The 21,088-nt window shown below is 38.5% G+C and overlaps 1 protein-coding gene across 1 annotated transcript in view; it reads right to left on the bottom strand.

The window, feature by feature from the left end:
- The window catches only part of ADAMTSL1 (ADAMTS like 1), a 366,597-nt gene that overhangs the window by 18,375 nt on the left and 327,134 nt on the right, over nt 1–21,088 (bottom strand). Inside the window, exons 17-22 of the mRNA XM_053465892.1 lie at nt 12,776–12,986; nt 8,341–8,520; nt 8,092–8,245; nt 6,749–7,856; nt 2,211–2,338; nt 1,133–1,261 (exon numbers count right to left, since the gene is read on the bottom strand). Of these exons, the coding sequence (XP_053321867.1) occupies nt 1,133–1,261; nt 2,211–2,338; nt 6,749–7,856; nt 8,092–8,245; nt 8,341–8,520; nt 12,776–12,986 (1,910 nt within the window). The remainder of the gene's footprint in view (nt 1–1,132; nt 1,262–2,210; nt 2,339–6,748; nt 7,857–8,091; nt 8,246–8,340; nt 8,521–12,775; nt 12,987–21,088) is intronic.

The raw sequence follows: 21,088 nt of genomic DNA, 5'->3' as shown, positions 1-21,088 counted from the left end.
GTTGGCTATGCACAGCACAGCAAACAATGTATAGTATAATATATAGCTGTATAGTAACCCCAGTAAGTATCCCGCTATGCAAAACAAAAGGCAGACTGTTAGCCTTCTAGTTAGATGTGACCAAGACAGGGATAATTCCATGTAAAGTCAAAGTTATTGTTTTTAGTTCCATTAAACCAAATATGAGCTGGAAAACGGATTAACATGAAATGTATTTTACATTGATTAAATGCAGCTCTTTATAAAGTAAACAGACATACAACATAAAGCCTTCTACTTCTAGAATGAGTTGATATTCCTGTTTGGCACGCACAGCTGTATTGCATGATGTGTTAATCCAATCATTCCTTGGGTCATTTTTTTTTATAGGCCCAAGACGCTGGTGTGTGACAGTGGGAGAAAAAACTAATGAGGTATCGCATAGATCAGAACAATGTGTAACGCGAGATTCCCACGGACTCTTCCCCTTACATTTACTGGGGGGGGGGATATTTATCCTAACTTGTTTACCCACAAGGTTTCATTCTTGCTGTGTGGGTTATAATTTACTTTTAATGGGGTAGCCCCATGGAAAAAAACAAATTCTTTGAGGATAAAATATAGTGCTATAAACAGAAATTTGGGTTAGCAGACAAAAACCTGGTTTATCTCATTTTGTTCCCTGCACAAACACCACAGTAAGGCGATACTTTATGGCAATGTTAATGAAGTCCATTCCTCCATAGACTTTCATTAGAAAGAATGTAAATCTGGGTGAGCCATTGTGTTGTTTTAATCTAGGCAGCATTATAAGGAGTTGGCGTGTTCAAGCAATCGCCCCAGAGGAATTATTTAATGTCCCCCCCCAGAGTAGATTAAAACAGTTATATTTATATTAGGAAGCATGTTTCCCCACTGTGTATATCTGAGTAGTGATGATCTATACACCTTGTGTACATCATTACAATGGCACAAACCAAAGTATAACTGAATGGAAACTCTGACAGTGGTTGACATTCTTCCTATAAAGGACATTACCTAACCAATATCAAAAATACACAAATAATTTACATCAACCTAAATAAATATAAAACATCAAACTAAAAAAATATAAAAAAAAAACATAGTAAAAACCTTTCAATAGTTATCTTACCAGCTACTTGACAGTGTATAGTAACATTGGTTCCTTGAACCGTCTTCACCACGTTTCCCACATCGACATTGATGGAAGGAGCATCAGTGTTGATCAAAGCATTCCTGGAGGTCTTTATTAATGGTTTTCCTAAACACAAGAAGCACTCTGTATATTACGGTGGCCCAAGGGTGGATAGTTTCAAAGAACATCTATCGAGGGGGAAAGCCTGGTCTTTAAAACCAAAACTGTCCGTAAACAGCAAATGTTAAGTCATGTTAACGTAAGACGATTGCATGGTGACACCACAGGAGAGCTGGCCAGTATTAAAATGTCCATGCAGTAGAAGAGGTCAGGAATGTATGGAGGACTTCTCAGAGACGCATTGACACGCATGATTGATGTATCATGCCTTTGTGAAACTTGAGGAAAGGACATTATTTAGTACTTCATATTTAGGTAGTCATATTTGAAAAAGGTTGCAGTGGAATGAAATAAGACCCAAAACAGAAAGAAGGAAAAAATGAGAAAAAGAGCATGTTTCATGTTAAGGTGGTAAAGTCACATGTACACTGTTTAACCGTGGACATGTGCATACACCATGACTTCTTAACAATGCCACAGAATCTCTTTTGCTCAACCATATACTTTATATATATTGTACAGAGTTTAGACGAAATAGTTTTAGAAGCCTGACTGTATTCTGCCCTGACCAACCCTGGAAAAAATATAACCTTCCACATTTATTTATCTTCCTTAACATTCCAAATGTTATGGGATTCTCTTGGCATATTAGGCACATTCAGCCGAATCCCATTTAATGTGAGTCGTATTGTCTACATCAGTCTTTAGGATTAAGACCTAGACAAACACACTCAATCAAGCACATATGAAGCCCTTTGAACCTTGGGAATTGTAACTATATTCCAAAATAAAAAAGGCAACAACAATACAACAATACAAAACAACAAAAACCAAACCCCTTGATGTGTAAGCAACAATAGCCCACAAGTGTTTAGAATGTAACTTATGTATTAAATGTACTTATGTATTAAATAACTTAAATGTATTTTTATATGGGTTAGTATATGCTACATACCTTCTAGAGTAATGGCAATAGAAACAGAAGCATATCCCAATGAGTTGGTTGCATTACATGTGTAAAACCCAACATCAGCTCCAACTGGCTCCAGAATCTGCAGGGAGTCATCTGACTTTAGAAGGATCCTGATTAAAAGAGATTAATGATAGGGAAAAAATAATCTATTGCATCAAAACATAAAAAGATATGTACACATGTATGTTGTTTCAATAGAGAGTAGTATTAATGTTTTCATACACACATATATAAAACATAGAGATTGAATATTTTTGTTACTGGATACTTTTGTTATAGGGCAATCATAAGGGCTTGGTTTGAGATTGATTCAGGACCAACTGCTATCTGTTTATATAATTAGTCATTTAGACAAAGGATACATTTTAGTTACACAAACATGTAATCATTGTGTCCTCTATGTCTGGTGACATCAATCATACCCATGTCTGGTGACACAACCATACCCAGCAAACATTAAAAGCTCCAAGAAAGGAAGGACATCAGTTGAGGAATGAGACATAGAGGTATTTGTATCCCAAAGAGGCCCTTCACTTCAAAAGTGGGACACTAGGAGGGGGTACGATAATGTCTTACACAAAACCTATCAGATTAGATCCCCCTCATTCACTACAGACATCAACAGTGAGTTGACTTAAGAAAAAAGAGAGTGAAGAGAAAAATGATTTAATTACCTGCTTGTTTTGTATGTTTGCCCACTGACAAAGACATGATCAGTCTAAAAATGTATTTGAACAGAGAGGGACAGAATAACAACAAAAAAACAGAATAACACATTTCAAATAAGTTATAAATTGATTTGCATTTTACTCAGTGAAATAAGTATTTGACCCCTTTGCAAAACATGACTTAGTACTTGGTGGCAAAACCCTTGTTGGCAATCACAGAGGTCAGACGTTTCTTGTAGTTGGCCACCAGATTTGCACATATCTCAGGAGGGATTTTGTCCCACTCCTCTTTGCAGATCCTCTCCAAGTCCTTAAGGTTTTGAGGCTGACGTTTGGTAACTCGAACCTTCAACTCCCTCCACAGATTTTCTATGGGACTAAGGTCTGGAGACTGGCTAGGCCACTCCAGGACCTTAATGTGCTTCTTCTTGAGCCACTCCTTTGTTGCCTTGGCCATGTGTCATTGTCATGCTGGAATACCCATCCATGACCCATTTTCAATGCCCTGGCTGAGAATGAGGTTCTCATCCAAGATTTGATGGTACATGGCTTCATCCATCGTCCCTTTGATGTGGTGAAGTTGTCCTGTCCCCTTAGCAGAAATACACCCCCAAAGCATAATGTTTCCACCTCCATGTTTGACGCTGGGGATGGTGTTCTTGGGTTCATAAGCAGCATTTCTCCAAACACGGCCAAACATCAACATTTTAGTCTCATCTCACGACAACACTTTCACCCAGTTCTCCTCTGAATCATTCAGATGTTCACTGGCAAACTTCAGACAGGCCTGTACATGTGCTTTCTTGAGCAGGGGGACCTTGCGGGTGCTGCAGGATTTCACTCCCTCATGGCGTTATGTGTTACCAATTGTATTCTTGGTGACTATGGTCCCAGCTGTCTTGAGATCATTGACAAGATCCTCCCGTGTAGTTCTGGGCTGATTTCTCTCTGTTCTCATGATCATTGAAACTCGAGGTGAGATCTTGCATGGTGCCCCAGTCCGAGGGAGATTGACAGTTATTTTGTGTTTCTTCCATTTGCAAATAATAACACCAACTGTTGTCACCTTCTCACCAAGCTGCTTGGCGATGGTCTTGTAGCCCATTCCAGCCTTGTGTAGGTCTACAATCTTGTCCCCGACATCCTTGGACAGCTCTTTGGTCTTGGCCACGGTGGAGAGTTTGGAATCTGATTGATTGCTTCTGTGGACAGGTGTCTTTGATATATAGGTAACAAACTGAGATTAGGAGCACTCCCTTTAAGAGAGTGCTCCTAATCTCATCTTGTTACCTGTATAAAAGACACCTGGGAGCCAGACGTCTTGCTGATTGATAGGGGAACAAATACTTATTTCACTGAGTAAAATGCAAATTTATAATTTATAACTTGAAATGTGTTATTCTTTTTGTTGTTATTCCGTCTCTCACTGTTCAAATAAACCTACCATTAATTATAGACTGATCATGTCTTTGTCAGTGGGCAAACGTGGGCAAACATACAAAATCAGCAGGGGATCAAATAATTGTTTCCTTCACTGTACATCCATCATATCCGGGGAGAAGCCTTCTAATGCTAGCAATACCATGGCAGCAGGTGGCATATAGGTCCAGTAGCAGAGAAATTGGGGCACTGCAATTATGAACCATTGACAAATCTATTACATTTCCGATTGGCTAAGTCAGGGATTTTAAAGCCAGCACTACCATTTAGTTAATGCTTATTTTACATGGGGTCTACATTCCCAAATAAGTTCTTTTATCTAAGAAGAATCCATATGTGCTTGCTAACTTACAGTCTGTAGCAAACTTTCTCAGGAAAGCTTGATTATAAGCAGAAGCAAAGAGAGAACATCAAAAGACGTATTCACTAAAAAGGGATACATTAATATTGTTTGAATGTTACCAGCTCATTTTCTTAGAATTAAAGTTTAAAAATCAATGGTATGTTGGAAGGTTATATTATTAAGGTTAAAAGGTAAAAACAGTAATAACATGGATCAAGATCTCAAAATCACAATGGGAGTCATTTATAAAAAAAAAAAAATGGGGAAAGTTTAAAAAGCAGCCTTGACGACTGGACCATTTTATTGGTTGTTACAGAGATAAGACCACATTTCGCATTTGGCACCAAAATCACTTTTCCTGCATAAGCTCCAATATTTCTCAAGTGCATGACATGTTTACAGTCTACTGCTATGAAAACTGCGTCCTTAATTTGGGCTTCATATAGAAACACATGATGCCTCAGCAGGAGATGGGAAGTATTTAGCGGCGATGGGTCTCCATGGAGGTACAGCTAAGGTTTCAAATGTTTTCATAAGGCTTTTCTAAGACAACTGATTTCACTGCACTTGAATGCAACCAGAGCAATGGACAAGCAGACTACAAAACGCGTAGACAACGGTTGGTCCTCCAATGGCCACTAATACAAATATCCTCACAAGTAAAGAACAAGAACATGCTCAGTTACCTCAAATTCATTGTGCAAATTACAAGTCCGAGTAGTTCCTACAATGTGATCATGTACATGGCACAACTGCCACAGATAAATACCTAATAGGGCTGCTTTAAAAGAGCACTTTCCTTTCTGTTCTGTAAACCAAACGTTAAAAACTGTGTGTGCCAACACAGCCGAAATTCAAGATACAATCAATTATAGAAGTATCACATTGCTATTTTGTTTTTAACTCTGGAGTAATTGACAATGCATTAGGGCTCCATAAATCATTACTGCACTTGGCAGTTTGCTGAAGAACTACCGGTACTGCAAAATTAATCCCAGAAGTGGCCTAATGTTAAGTCTTTGTAATGCAAACACACCAGGCTGTTTTTTTGGATCCGAGCACAGTCTTAAAATTTCTAAACACGAAGCAGTGGTGAAAAGCACAAGTGGAGATATCTGAACACAATTAATACTACTACTGACACACAAATACAGCCCAAGCATGGCTACCTATAAGGTAAAGAGTCGCACATAAAGTGGTTAATGCCTGCTGCCCCATGTTCATCTTTCATACAAAGACAAACTAGCAACAAGGAAAAATTATCCTGTGCTCACATTTGAAGAACTTTAATTTGGAGAACTTGCACATTCAACTAATAATCCTTATGCAATGGATTCGGAACCTTGTATATGCATACAGTACTAGTTACATATTACATGAGGTTGAAAAATGTCCCTCAAGTTCAACCCTTCTACCTAACCTTCCTACTCTTGATCCAAAAGAAGGCAAATAAAAAACCCTTATTAAGCTACTTTGAATCAGGGGGGAAATTCCTTCTTGAACTCCAAAAGGCAATCGGATTTCTCCTTGGATCAAGAAGCTCTGAAATATTAATTCTATTTATAGCCCTGTATGTCATGCCTTTCTAAAACAATATCCAGACCCATTTTGAAGGCATCTAATGTATTGGATAACACCACCTCCCTTGGCAGTGAATTCCATACCTTTATTGTCCTTCCTGTAAAGAAAACATGGGTCTAACAAACTAGACAGAGAGATAAGTATTATGTATATTCTATTTAAATTTTTTAAGCATACTTTATTTTCAAGAACTGAAACTAGTAATAACATTGAACACTGGTACTAGGCACCCATGTTAGACATCTGGCAATATATGTGTTCAAATTAGACTACGTATGTATGTATGTATGATGGACAGGTAGATTTCCAAAAAACTGGGGTTTAAGGACACAGCTTTTTTTAAAGAGCCATGAAAAGAAGCATCCCCCATTAATATATATAGGTGATAGCAATGTAATTTTAAAAGCCATGGGTGCTAGCATTTTCTGGCCATTCGTTATACATTACCCAACCATAACTTAGTAAAACTCAACAGAATATAAACATACCTGTTACTATATTTTACTTCCACACCATTTTTTGACCAGCTGATAACCGGCTTTGGATTTCCACCTGCTTCACAATGAAGGAGAACACTGAGTGTTCCACTAGCCAAGGCCACTGTTTGTCCTATATGAGTGACAACCTCAGAGGCTGAGAACTGTTGGGCAGCGGATATCTTCCTCAAAATGACTGGTTTCCTGAGGGCATGTTCTGAGACTGACTCATGAGCCTCCGTCACATCAGCTTCCATTGATGAAGCCATCCACGAGCTAGAGAAACCAGAAACTTGTTTGTACAGTGAATGTTCTGAGATTGCCGGACTAAGCTTTTTAGGTTCTGCCTTGAATTTAAGGGGTTCACGACTTTCTGCATTGTTTCTCATCAGTTCTTGAGCTAACTCTGTGAGAAGTCTGTTGTTGTTTTCTTGGAGATCCTGCGATGATATAATGAACTCGTCCAAGCGCTTAAGGTCCATGACAAATGTGTAAGGCAAAGAGTTGTCAACTTGGTCTTCTTCCGATGAGATATTTCTCTCAAACGATTCTTGCGGTTCTGATGGATCCACAGTCACGTCAGACCAGACTTTAAGTGCCAGAAGACGTGAGACAATATTATCATACAGACTGCTAGGATCTACTATTTGTTTGTCACTCTTACTTCTGTTAAGTAAATTACTATTATATTGTTTCTCTGGGCGATTATAGGCTTCATTCTTCTTGATTTTCTTCATAGCTTCTTCTTCTCTTAACCTTGGCGTGTGAGAAATAATCTTATCATTGTCCCCAATAAGTTTAATGACAAAATGTTCCTGGCTAGGCCCAGCCATACATGTATAAACACCAGTGTCTGTGGACCTGAGGTGATGAATTTTGATATAGCCATGAGGTGCAACAGTAACATGCTCAGAACTGATCAAATGCTTGCCATCTTTTTCCCAAATGATTAGTGGTTTTCTAAACCTCCGCACAGGACACCGGAGTACAAGGGAGGTCTTTGGAAGAAGGTAACCATACCCACCAACAACTAACTGTAACTTCTTTTGTTTTTTGAGTTGAATGTAAATTTTTCTGAGCCCTGTGATCTGGGGATTAGTTTTCTGTGCAGGCCTGGGTCCTATAAAACAAAAATGAATAGTAAGTATTGAGTATATTCATCAAATATTAATAACTGAACTCTGCAGTAATAGAACCCACACATACATCACAGCTAAAAAGAGAGAAGTTATTGTCCACAAATATCAACGGCATAAGAAATGTATTTTATTGGAACATATATTTCATACTAAACAATTCCAAAGAAAAATAAATTACTGTGAGTAAAACACCAGCATCTATAAGATGGTACATACTTGTGCAAGCTGTCAATGAACAAGCTCGGACCAATGGATGAAGAGGAGAGTCTAAGCACATTGAAGAATCTCCTACAACATAGTCTCCAGTTTTCAGCTTCTTCTTGCAAACAGCACGTTGAGTCTGGGTTCCTTCTCCACAGGTTACCGAGCACTGCAATTAACAGTTCATTCTGTTACTTCACCCTATTATGGTCGTCTTCTGTCCCACTAAGAACATTATCATCAAGCTAATACACGAGCCTGTACCTGAGACCATTCGGTTAGATGCCACTCTGCAGGACAGTCCGCATTCATACACAACTCCTGAGAGGCAGGCTTCACAGCAGAGCAAAATGTTTCTGGCAATTCCAAGATGCTTCCATCAGATAGACGCTGCTTGCAGAGGACTTCTCGGGTCTGTATGCCACCACCACACGTCTGCGAGCACTGTTGCAATAAAAGGGCCAATTAGAGCAAAAGCAGATATGCAAAGAAAAACTAAAGGTCAAAAAAAGTCATGTCAATACCTTACAAAATTATTTTACAAAATAATTTCTGATACCAGAACACATAGCTATATTTACAGTAGTACAGCATTAAATGTAGTCGGACTTCTCAAATGGTGAACTGGTGAACTGTTACGTTCCATTGCATATTAAGCCACACTGTATATTTATAAAGAGATATTACTGGGGGATTGTTTGGATGAAAGCCAGACTGAAACTTAATCCTGATAAAGAGCAACGTATTCTATGTAATCAAAGAAAACATATTGTCTGAAAAGTAAATTTACTTGTATAATAATTACTAGGTTGGGGATGAATTTTCCAGTAGTATACGCAGCACAGACAATATGTATATACTGTATATTTCTTCTGAGAAAATCAAGTCTTCTTTAACTCAGGTCTTTTTTTTACTATATTAAATTAAAAAGCTTCTCTTTTTCCACATTTTATATATGTGTTCCTAAAGCGATTGATCCTTTGAAAAAAAAAGCATACATTAATAAATGCGAGAGAGCATAAAAACAATGCGGTAGTGTGAAGAATTTAAATCATGGAAAAATACTATGAAGAGTCAAACTGTAAGTTTGTCACATGAATAAGATGCTTGTAAAATAACCATTTAATGGATCCTATCTGGAAAACCCAGTGATGCACAGACTTAACTAACGATCCATATGCTCTAGATTACAACTTGTTGTTGGAACTTTTGGGAGTTGTACTCACTGTAGCGACCAATGGAACTGGCCAACCAGTAGGAACCCCCCGCTTTTCATACTGAATTTCTTTTTACAAATAACTGTGTGAAATTCATGCTTTCTTTATTCTGAATATATATTCACATTAGGAATAAGTGCTACACAAGTGGCAGGAACATGTGTTTGAACCACGGGAGGGTCTCTCTGGAATTCATGAATGATGTAGTAGGTACATGGAATCTATAGATATATCCTTGTAGAGATTGCCATAGAAAGTAACTCATTCCCTCTAAGTGATAAAGACTCATGGTTACAGAACACCTCCATTCCTACACGTTGATCATCTACTCTCTTCTCTGTTTCTTCAAGAAGAAGAAGAGCCTACAGCACTCAAGTTCCATGATCATCGCGTTGATTGGTGCTGTATGTATATACGCTTTGTATAATAAATTGAGAAGACATAGCAGATGTGATCCTTGCGTAATGTGGCTTTTAGAACATTTATATATATCCTGATTTGGAAATATTAAGTATAGCATTTTGATTGCACGTTATTTCTACAGAAAACATGACAAAGATGGACAGGACTAAATTTCTACATACTTTACGACACAATTGTTAGTTATTCTGCATCCATTAGGTACAGATTTGTTTCTTATTATTATTATTATAAAATCTGACCCCCTGATTTACGGCTTGATTTGATTTACAGCTACATTCTTAAAAAGGAGCCATTTGAAGTTTGATATGTGTAGTTTTATATCTGGACACTGACCAGTTGGCTGCCCCTAATTTAGAGGAAACACAAAAGGTGGTGGTACCATATATGAGGAATAAGCAGTTGATCATGTCTTCTTTTGATCTATGCGGTAAAAGTGAGGATAGAAGGGTATATGAATGTGCGATACATTTTTTGCTTAGTGAACCAATATCTAATACGACCCTTGGGTGGCTTGATTAAATACACGTTTGAGCCGGGACAAACAGCTACCAGCAGGACAGTGCAGTACAGTACTGGCATACAAGGGTTAACACAGCCATTTCTTCTGGCTTGTGTAAGTTTTTGGCACGGTGTCCCATCCTATAAAAAGCTGCTGAAAACAAGATAAACCCATTTTTGGCGTATCACCAAAAAATAACAATCTTTAAATAAATACGGGTTTAAATTTATATGGCTTTTTCTTTATCATCTTGAAGGATATAAGCTTTGATTATAATAAACTCATCTGCCAAGAAACAGACGGCTTTTAAATTTATCCAGACTGCCTTCCTTTTCATCCTCTCTCCTTTTTTTTCATACTAGGGGCTGAAAATTTAATTTAAAGCTCTTTGTTGTGGAATCAGTTAAAATTTGATCTTTCACCTGTTCAAGGAGCTTTCATTTATGTGATTGCGGGGGGAAATATGGTACGGATGCAACAAACCCTAAATAAATTCTGATTCTCGTAAAAAAAAAAAAAAAAAATTATAGGGGAATTGTATCAAAATTAGCTATGAACGTAAAATGTTCTACATGTGTCTTGAGAAAGGAACAAAACTTACTGGCTTTTATGCTATGCAGATGTGGATACTCGCTCCATATTTTACTAAACATATAAAGCAATCAATGTCTTAGCAGATATCGCAACACCTTTCTAATGTATATTTAGCAAAGGTTTTAAAGTGAAAGCTCAAAATTAAAAGCATGTTGGCAAATTTGGAAAATGTAACTGTAACATATTAAAAAGTCATCTTTTTCCCCCATTACATAAAAAACCCACTTAATAACCAGACGGCTATGCTGTACACATTTTGGCTTTATAGAAATTCTTCTTCTTTTTTTGGAAGAAACCCAAACTAACACCACTGGCAATTATTACTCCTGCTACGTTAAGTGCTTCTATTTTTTACATTGCACACATGCAGTAGCTTCAACCCGTGTTTATCATCTACTGAGACGGATATTAAACTTTATCCTGTTAAAGCTGTGACATTTTTAGTGGTACTTATTATCTCAGAGTATACAGCAGGGGTGTCAATCTTAAAGGGACGCTTTAGCCACCATATGCACTTTAAAGCATATAATAGCAGCAAATGCATGGGGGGGTCCTGCGTTTGACTCTTTCCTCGGCTCCACCTTGGTAAGGGTTCTGGAGGGGTTCTCAGGAATCACCTATGCCCATAAAGCGTTAACCAGCCAATCAAATGAATGCACATTAAAGTGCTCATATGATACTTTAGACTGTCCCTTTAATAAGATATTCCTCCCTTCTGTTAAGTAACTACTCCACCTTGGCTCTGGCTTCCTTTACGATGGGGAAAAAGGAGACACTTTATTTTAGTAGGCTGTAAAGTTCAACTGAGCAAAAGAACTTTTCAAGCAAGAGCTTTCCACGGTGATTTCAGAAGCAGAAACAGATCCCTTTGAAAGACGAAAGGTTTCTGGACAAGGATTCCAGAGCAAAACAGTCTTTGCAAAGTTTTAAACCAGGAAACTGTACCCTATGATACATTTACAATATTGTTTTTTTTTATTACTTTTATTGTGATGCATACTACCTAGAATTTTCTCAATCAGTTGCAAAAAATATACTGCAAGAGGAACAAACTTTACAGTCACTCACAGTCCATTATTTTAGGTACTTAGTTGGACCCAACTAGCAGCGAGCAAAGCGTTGATACTTATTTGAGACTATCCAGTAGACTTGTGCATTTGGATTCATATGAATTGCAAATTTACTTAATTTTTGTACGAAGCCCCAAAAACGAGGTCAGACACCCCACAAATCGGACAAAAACGAAGCAAAAAGCTCAGAATTTTCATCCGAAATTCAACTGTCCACATTCACTCCCACTCGCTCTCTCTCACGCTCTCTAAATGTTTCCGCACCTTTTCTGCCATCCACTTCTGCCACCCGGTTCCATATCTACTTCTGCATCTACTCTCTTGGTGGCGCCAATCGGGGAAGAGGACGTCACAGAAAGGGCCAACTGACGCCAATATGGCAGTGCTTGAGGCAACATCCTCTCGTGATCATCCAATTGGAGGACATCATTCCCAAATTAAAAATGACCCTGAATTTCGGCCGAAGTGAATGGACAGGGAACAAAATACATTGCGCGAAAACGAATGGGCCAAAAAGGAATCTAAAAATTTGTCCAAAACATTTTTGTCTCATTTGCACATGTCTACTACCCAACGATAGGCAACCTTGGTCTTTGTAACAATTATCAGTAATTTCTCTTATGCCAGCCTAGGATTGTCACGGTTGATTTGCAGTTGGGTCATAACAGGCCTGGACCACCCGACAAGAGCTGCATCAGAAGTACATCAATGTGTACTCCTCAGTATCCATCAGAGATTGGCATATGGGACATCAGTAAGGCAGCAGTACCTTTTGTTTAAGAAAATCAACCCTGGGGATTGTAATTCAAGGATGGTTGAGGAGCCACAACTGGCCTAATCAGCATCTGTCTTGACATTATAAACCATTGCTTTACTGTGGTATATCTCTGCCTTACCTGCTTCCATTCCGAAGTATACCAGACTGGTGGACAATCAAAACGATTGCAGGCCTGAACTAATGTAGGTTTTGGTTGGCTGCAGAAATCGTCTCCCAAGACCACTGTCTCGTTTGTTTCTCTTGACAAGAGATGAGAGCAAAAGACATCTCTGGTTTGCAAACCCACGCCACAAGTCAAACTACACGAGCTCCAGTTTCCGATCTCCCACCTGGTGAAATAACAGTAAGTTGGGACAGCTGTTTAGTGCTGTTACAGATTGTTACACATAGCATTGTTTTAGTATCAGAGGAATACACTGGTTTCAGAAATGGCATATTAAAAGCATTTTTCATACGTATCTAAAAATTTCAACTCATAACTTAGAAAAGTGATAACTGGCAATAAATGATGGACAAGCCTGTACTGTACACACAATAATAACACCTTTAGTTTTTTTAGATAATGGTTGGTGGCTCCAACTTGGGCTAGTATATTCCATATTTCGCATCTCACCAAAATGTACCTGTCCATTAGCAAAACAAAAATAATGCCCGAATAAAAATTTACTACATCAACAATTTCTTGTCAAAATGTTATCAATGGCTTAACCCCAATCTGAGTAGTCAACGCACAGGACTAACTGATGAATACAAACTACAATCTGTGCATACAAGAAGTAATGCATCACGTGTGTGTACAGAACTTGACCTGAGCACCACTCTAACATACGTAGGGGTGACTATGAACACATGCTGGCAATAAGTAACGATTACATCCGAAAAAGGAAACTGCAAGCAATTGTAAATTGATTAAAATCAATTCACAATATAATAGCAGTGACCTGACACAGAACACAACAAAGTCAAGACCACTTACACGCAACAATGCAATATCCAGAGAAGAATATGAACAGGTCAGGTAACTACAGTAAGCTGTAATTAAGTAATCATTTACATCTCTATTTTCTTGGTGTTTGGATCCTCTTTCCTGTGTCAATGAATAGAGGTCACTTCAATAAACCCAATGATCCATACATATTACCTACTGATTTAATTCCAATTAAAAAACAGCCTTAAAAGTCAATGAAAATCATTTAGACAAAACATTAATTGCATTCTCCAGTATGTGAAGCTAATAAGCATTAGCGGATCTGTCATTTTTTTTCCTTTGATTATTTAATTTCATAAAAACAGAGATCTTCAAGAAGACTAGGGTCTATGGCAACAACCTATCAGTGCTGACCTTTGTGTCACATGATAAATACAAAAAACAGAAGAAGCTGTAGCTCACCAATATATCGTACCTTGGAGCCCTACCTATACATCTTGACAAATTTCTCTGGGGTTCTCCTTTCCACAGGAGAACAAGTACCTCCAACACTAACAAATTCAAAGGATGGAAAAGTATTGGGGTACCACTTTGGTTCTACCAGATGTAACAAAAGGAGTGCTAAGAGACACTGCTAAAACATTCATTACCTTTTCCCCCGATAAATTAGTGATATGTTATGTAAAGTGTATTCTTTCCAAATCCTATTTCCGAATTTTTTTACATTTTTTTTACATTTTTTATAATTTTTTTCAGATATCAGACACAATGAATAACAAGAGCTTCTTCTCAAAGGAGACATTTTAGGGAAAAAAAGGGAATTTTAGAACTTGCTACAGCACCACAAATTACTTTTTGAAAAAAATGTCCTAGAAGCCAGTGATTTACACACAGCGTTTACAATCAAAATGCTTCAACTGAAATAACATTTTAGGCTCTTGTATACCACGCCATTCCAGGCATAGCCAGAAGCTTTTAAAAACTTCTTTGCATTTGGCATTACTTCAGAGTACGGCGCGTGAATGTGTACTTCAATCGCTAACTCTGATGCCTGCCGCTGTATATCTTGCCTGGCTCATGGGGCCCTATTCACTGCTTATATCTTATGAGTTATTCTCCATTCTGGAACGAACGAAAAGTACAACTCAGCATGAGGGTTGTGAAAAAAAAATTCTATAATTCCTCGTCCACTCCTATCTATGCCGTAAATATAGCTCGGGTTCTGCATATTTTTTACACCACATTACTCTGTAGCCTTTTTATCTAAACAATCCCAATCTGTGTTCACACAAAAGATTATGTTGGCTCCTTAGGAAATTATATCAATAACACAATCATTCCTCATATGGCGAAAGTCCAACGCTTTAACCATTATACTCTTGCATCTGCTTAGTCATGTGTTTGTGGTGTTGAAGGTAGATTTATACCCGTCGAAACCATTCCAAGCAAAACATTTTATTATGGCCGTAAGCCCTAGCCATCCTTTCGCTTTGAGATCGGTATGGCTTCTAGGAGTATTGCGGCGATAAAAATAGACAGAATATGCACACAATTAGACATCTGTTCAAAATATGAACGCTTCGCATTCATCCGTTCCACATTTTATCTTAAACAAACCGCCTTGGCGGGCGCATTGCCAAGCAACTAAGTTTAAGTAGCCACGATATACGAATACTGGATTTTTCTACTTCGGTGAGCAGAGCTTTCAATTACAGATGATACTGCTCTAAATCTCCATTACGAAGCATGAACATTTAATCGAATTCAAGTACACATTTATTCTGTTTCTACTACCGTGTTTCCCCGATAGTAAGACACCCCCGATTGTAAGACGTATCGGGAGTTTCAGAGGGGTCAGCTAATATAAGCCGTACCCCGAAAGTAAGACATATGTCTTACTTTCGGGGAAACACTGGGGATTTGCCGGGTCCGCCACTCTAAGGGGCCGGGAAGTCCCCACCAAGGCCGGCCTTACGTGTCTGCGGCCGCACAGGATTTAAATTAAAACATCGGGGTTTTTTTTTAACTTTATTTAACATCCTCCATGTTAAATAAAGTTAAAAAAAACTTTATTTAACATGGAGGATGTTAAATAAAGTTTTTTTAACTTTATTTAACATGGAGGATGTTAAATAAAGTTGAAAAAAAACCCCAATGTTTTTATTTCAACCCTGTGCGGCCGCAGACCCCTAAGGCCGGCCCCTTAGAGCAGGGCTGACCTTTGGGGTGTGCGACCGCACAGGGCGCCACACTCCAGGGGGTGCCAACCTGCGGCACCCGGAACCCCTCCAGAGACGGACAGTAATGTCCGCCGCTGGAGGAGCAGGCTCGCAAGGGAGCGGTATCGGAGGTCTTTAACAGACCTCCGGCTCCCTTGAGTGATTTTAAGCCGGGTTCAACCCGGCTTAAAATCACTCAAGGGAGCCGGAGGTCTGTTAATGACCTCCGATACCGCTCCCTTGTGATCTGCGCGGCAACAGCTGTTGTGCGCCGGGGTTTCTTGTCAGATCCCGGCGCACAACACTGAAGCCGCGCCCACCGCTGTCCGTGCCCTCTGACCCGGAAGGAGACAAGAACTGAAGAAGAGGAGCGAAGAGGAGGAAAAGAAGCTGAAAGAAGAAAGGAAAGGTAGGAAAGCATTAAGTGAGAGTGGATTGGTGTATATGTGTGTGGATTGGTGTATGTGTGTGTGGATTGGTGTATATGTGTGTGTGGATTGGTGTATATGTGTGTGTGGATTGGTGTATATGTGTGTGTGGATTGGTGTATATGTGTGTGGATTGGTGTAAATTCGACAATTTTTTCCCAATATAAGACATACCCCGAAAGTAAGACATAGTGGGGCTTTTAGGGATAAAAAGAAAGTAAGACACTGTCTTACTTTCGGGGAAACACGGTAGTTCATAATACACACTTATAAGAATAATGTGACTTTTTTTTTTTTTTTACAGATTTGCCGTTTAGTGGGTTAATGCAAGCATATATACACCAAACTAGTTCAGTTCCCCTTAATTACATACCCAATTAATCATTAATAGTGCCCAGCTGGCATTAATAGGATGATATAATCGGGTGATAAACCTGAAACCTTTTGGGGTGCATGAGCTTTAGTCAATCCCAATCTCAGTCAATGAAATGTATACATGTTAATACATTGTTTCCATCACTGTGATGCAATCAAATCATAAATAACAGATATCCTTGAAGATTACAATGCACCTGGAACACAGAGGGTTTAACAAAACATGTTCTTAAACAAAGCGTGAAGAGGCATAACTAGGCACTGTCCGGGTTGACCTGGAGTCTCTGGTCACCTTCCTGGTTCTCCAGGTGGTGGAGCAGCATTTGACACGCGCTTTCCCTCCTACTTCCCATCCATGAAAAGTTGTCAGAAATTAGCCCCTAAAAATGACTCTCCCGAGAAGAGGGAGCACTCTAGGTAGCCTACCCTATGAAATTCTCAGGTATGATGAACAGTGGTCTTAAGTAATGGAATGGTCCAATCATTTAAAACGTTGCGGTGCTAGAATACCTTCTCATACATAGCCTGTAACACACTCCCATAATGTAATCAATCTTTATGGACCTAACCACAAATCGTGCTGTGGCAAAACGAAAAGTCCATACAAGCAAACCACTTTTTTTTCAGCACAATTCCATACCGGGTAGAAAACGACACTAACAGTGAAAGGGTTAAAGGGGGAAAGACACTGTCCCCTGTTGATAGCATCTTTTCTTTATATAATGACAGGCCTGTGGCTAGAATGGTTAGCTTTAAGTCCGGTCACTTAGCCTGCGGCTGCACTTCTCCCAGAGTACGCCACTTATCCAACACTAAGGGCTTTATGCAGGCAAGCCAACGTATATCGAGGCAAAATTCACAAGGCAAGTGGAAAAACAATTAAAAGAAAGAGGCTGGCTCACATTTTTGGATGGAACACAGTGGCTTATTGATGCTGTCACGCTCTGCAAGATCCTGATTTGTGACCAACTAGCATTGTGCAGCCTTAAAGAGAATTAACAAGTATAAAAAAAAGAAGGGTTTTCAAAATTAAAGAATTATTAATGCCACACAGAAACCTCAAACTAGAATTGCCTGGACTGTCTGTTCAAGGCTAAGAAATAAGGGCCATAAATCCATCTACGTTCTTTTCATTTCTTTTATGTTTAGACAAGTGTATAGAATGATCACGCACGTGTATAATACATTTTACATAATGATTTAACACACTTAATGATCAAACAATGTATCGTTGTCAACCTGCAACACATATATCTAAAATACATAAAGGCCATATACTATATATATATATATATATATATATATATATATATACTGTACACACACACAATATAACCAAAATGATGTGGATACTTCTTCTCATCATTGAGTTTAGGTGTTTCAGCCACACACATTACTAATGAATAAACTCAGGCACATAGGCAGCCATCTCCATAGACAGACATTGGCAGTAGAACTGTCCGTACTGAAGAGCTCAGTGACGTTAAATGTGCCACCTCTGTCACAAGTCAGTTCATTAATTTCCTGGAAGCGTCTAGTAACTAGCTCAGCCGCATAGCCGCAGACCACGCACAGAGTGGGGCCACCAAGTGGCGAAGCGTGTAGCGTGTAAAAATTGCCTGTCCTCTGTAGCATCACTCACTGCAGAGCAAGGTACGTCGGGAGTTTGAAGCTTCCATGGCCGAGCGGCTGCACAATAGCCCAAAGTCACTATGTGCAAAGCCAAGCGTCTGCTGGGGTGGCGTAAAGCCCAACGCCACTGGACTTTGAAAAGTCTTTGTTAAAGACTTTTATTATGCCTTAGCCTAAACATGGGAAACCCGATGAACTATGTCCCCGTAACTAGGAATATTCATTTTCAAGATTGCAGGGACAATCTCGTTTAAAACCACAGATAACTTTGATATTCTTGTAGACTATCTGGCATTGCCAGTGCAGCAGCAGGGTATCTCCCATGCCATTCCTCAGAGACAGAGGACCCACCATGCCGTTCTACAGAAGCACTTGCTCCATGCTGTCTATTAATTATGTGCTTCTGAATCCCTATTCCACCGAAACGTTTTTCCTCCTTTTTTTTTTTTATAAAGTATACAAGTAAGAATAAAACGGCAGAAATTGCCTGGCATTTCCTTCATTTCCAGCCATCTGGCTTCCATTTTCAATATTATTCTCCCCTTCCTCTACTCACACATCTTACAAATTCTTTTCACACAGTAACCCACGCTGTGAGTGATTGAGCTGCGGCCTTTTTCTATTTCTGTATGCGGTGACTATTTAAACACCGCTTTCCAAATCCAGCTCTTATTTTAAAAAAAATACTACAAAGTATACAGTATTTTTATAGGTTCCTTTTTTTTTGCTGAATAATGGACTTTTATATTGTATTTATTTTTCCGCAAATGGTAATTTCTGCATTAAGGGATCAGTTACCAACAAATCGCAGGTTCTGATATGTAGGTTGTAATATTAGAAAAAGGCTTGTTAAAAAGGGGTAAAAGTGATTCTTTAATCTCTTATGAGTAGTAATGTATAGTAATAAAAATCTTATATTTATTTGAATACAATAAATACCGTAATAATGTCCGACTGTAATAGTCTGATGGTGTTTCATAGAAGCATTTAATTACATAAAATGATTTACCAAAGTAAAGAAGAAATTACGGAACAATAAGAGGTCTAAAACTAGACTTAGATGTAATATAAAGAAGTTTTACTTTACTGAGAGGGTGGTAGATAAGTGGAAGCGCCTGCCAGCATAATCAGAAGTAGCTAATACAGAGAAAGAGTTTAAACATGCATGGGATGGGCATAAAGCTACCCTGAATCTAAGATGAGACCAATGACTGATTAATGGTTCTTATTAAGAGGCTCTACATTTCTTTATAATGACTACATTACAATGGAATTATAATAGTTTAGTAGTGATATTACAGATGAGCTGTAATAGAGGACCATTGACTTATCTTGCACACCACTGTAATTACTTTGCTTAGAGGATCTCTGTAGCTCTCATGTGACTTCCATGATGCCTTATAATAGCATTATAAGTAGAAGGTGATGTAACTTGAAGTGATGTGGATAAGTCTGGTTTCTACATAGAAATAAATGCAGTTAAGTTCCTGACCCCGGATCTCAGATTTCTTACACAAAATGATATACCCTCATATTTAATTCTACCTTTTACTGTAAAGTGGTAAAAAGTTTAATGCTTTAAAAAAGACAGCTAAATGTTGGAATTGAATATTTGACAAGTCAACAGAATGTGAATGTGTAGTGAGGCTATTTAAACCGTAGCAGCATGGGGTAGCATCACTACGAGTGACAAAAAAACTACACTAATGAGAATGAAGTATGATGTAAGTCAGCTATGATGCAACCTGATGTAATCAAATATAAAGTAGAGGCATAATGAAACATTGCAAATTGAGTCGATGTAAAATGAGGAACGTCTGAATAATACTGTGCAATTGTAACTGTGAAATCTGTTGTAAAAGGGGGACAATACCATTATATTATTAATTGATTACGGACAATGTTGTTTTATTATATAGAGAAATCAAAGAGAAATAATACAAATTGATCTTATCACCATAGCAACCAATGGGATGTTTCTGTTGATTTGCACATTTCCATTGGTTGCTATGTGGTGTTTATTTTCACCACAATCAATGTGTTATACGTAACCTTAAAGGTATTAGTGAATAAATCAGACATCGCAGCCATCGTTGACATCTTTATAAAGCTTCTAATAGTTAATGGGCTATAATCTTTAGGTGCGGCCACTGGTTTGGACAAAAACATTATTTTCGAGAGAACTATAAACATGCTAAAATGAATCATCCACTTGGGCTGTTATCTGGAAAATGATCAGATGATTTTCACTTGAAAATAAGTCAGTACTGGCATTGCAAGTCTCACAATAATAATAAGCCATAGCTCTAAAGTTCTCTTCAGAATAGTTACTTTATGACCAAATTATCTCTGGTTGCTCCCTCTTCCCCTTAATATTCCATTTTTTTCTACAAAGTGAGAATGTTTGATCCACCCTCAATCCACTAAATACACCGCCAATACACAAGTGTCCATCTTTCCCCATGAAACATTGGGAGGTAGAGATGAGTCTTCTGTAGAGGCACTCGACATTATAACATTACGATACATCAGGTGAGATGACACAGAGTTTCATAATCCCCCATGCAGACACTGAAAACACTCTAGCCACTACTCGCTCTACATGGAGGTATCTTGTTGGAAAGGAAGCGTATCAACAATACAAAGAATGAGTATAAGTTGAGGCGTGAAACGGGTTAAGCCTTTGCACAATTTTTTTTGTGAAGATATTGAAAGACCTATTGTCTGTCAGAATGGTGGGGTTCCCATAGACAAAACTGGAATGTTCCTGCTGACTGCTACACTTTTAACACTTTAAACCAGAAGTACTATGTAGACCGAACTACTACTGTATTTGTTCAACCTGGGAT

This window comes from Spea bombifrons, chromosome 1 (assembly GCF_027358695.1).
Source record: "Spea bombifrons isolate aSpeBom1 chromosome 1, aSpeBom1.2.pri, whole genome shotgun sequence".
Lineage (NCBI taxonomy): Eukaryota > Metazoa > Chordata > Amphibia > Anura > Pelobatidae > Spea > Spea bombifrons.
This window is presented reverse-complemented; position numbering and strand designations above follow the sequence as displayed.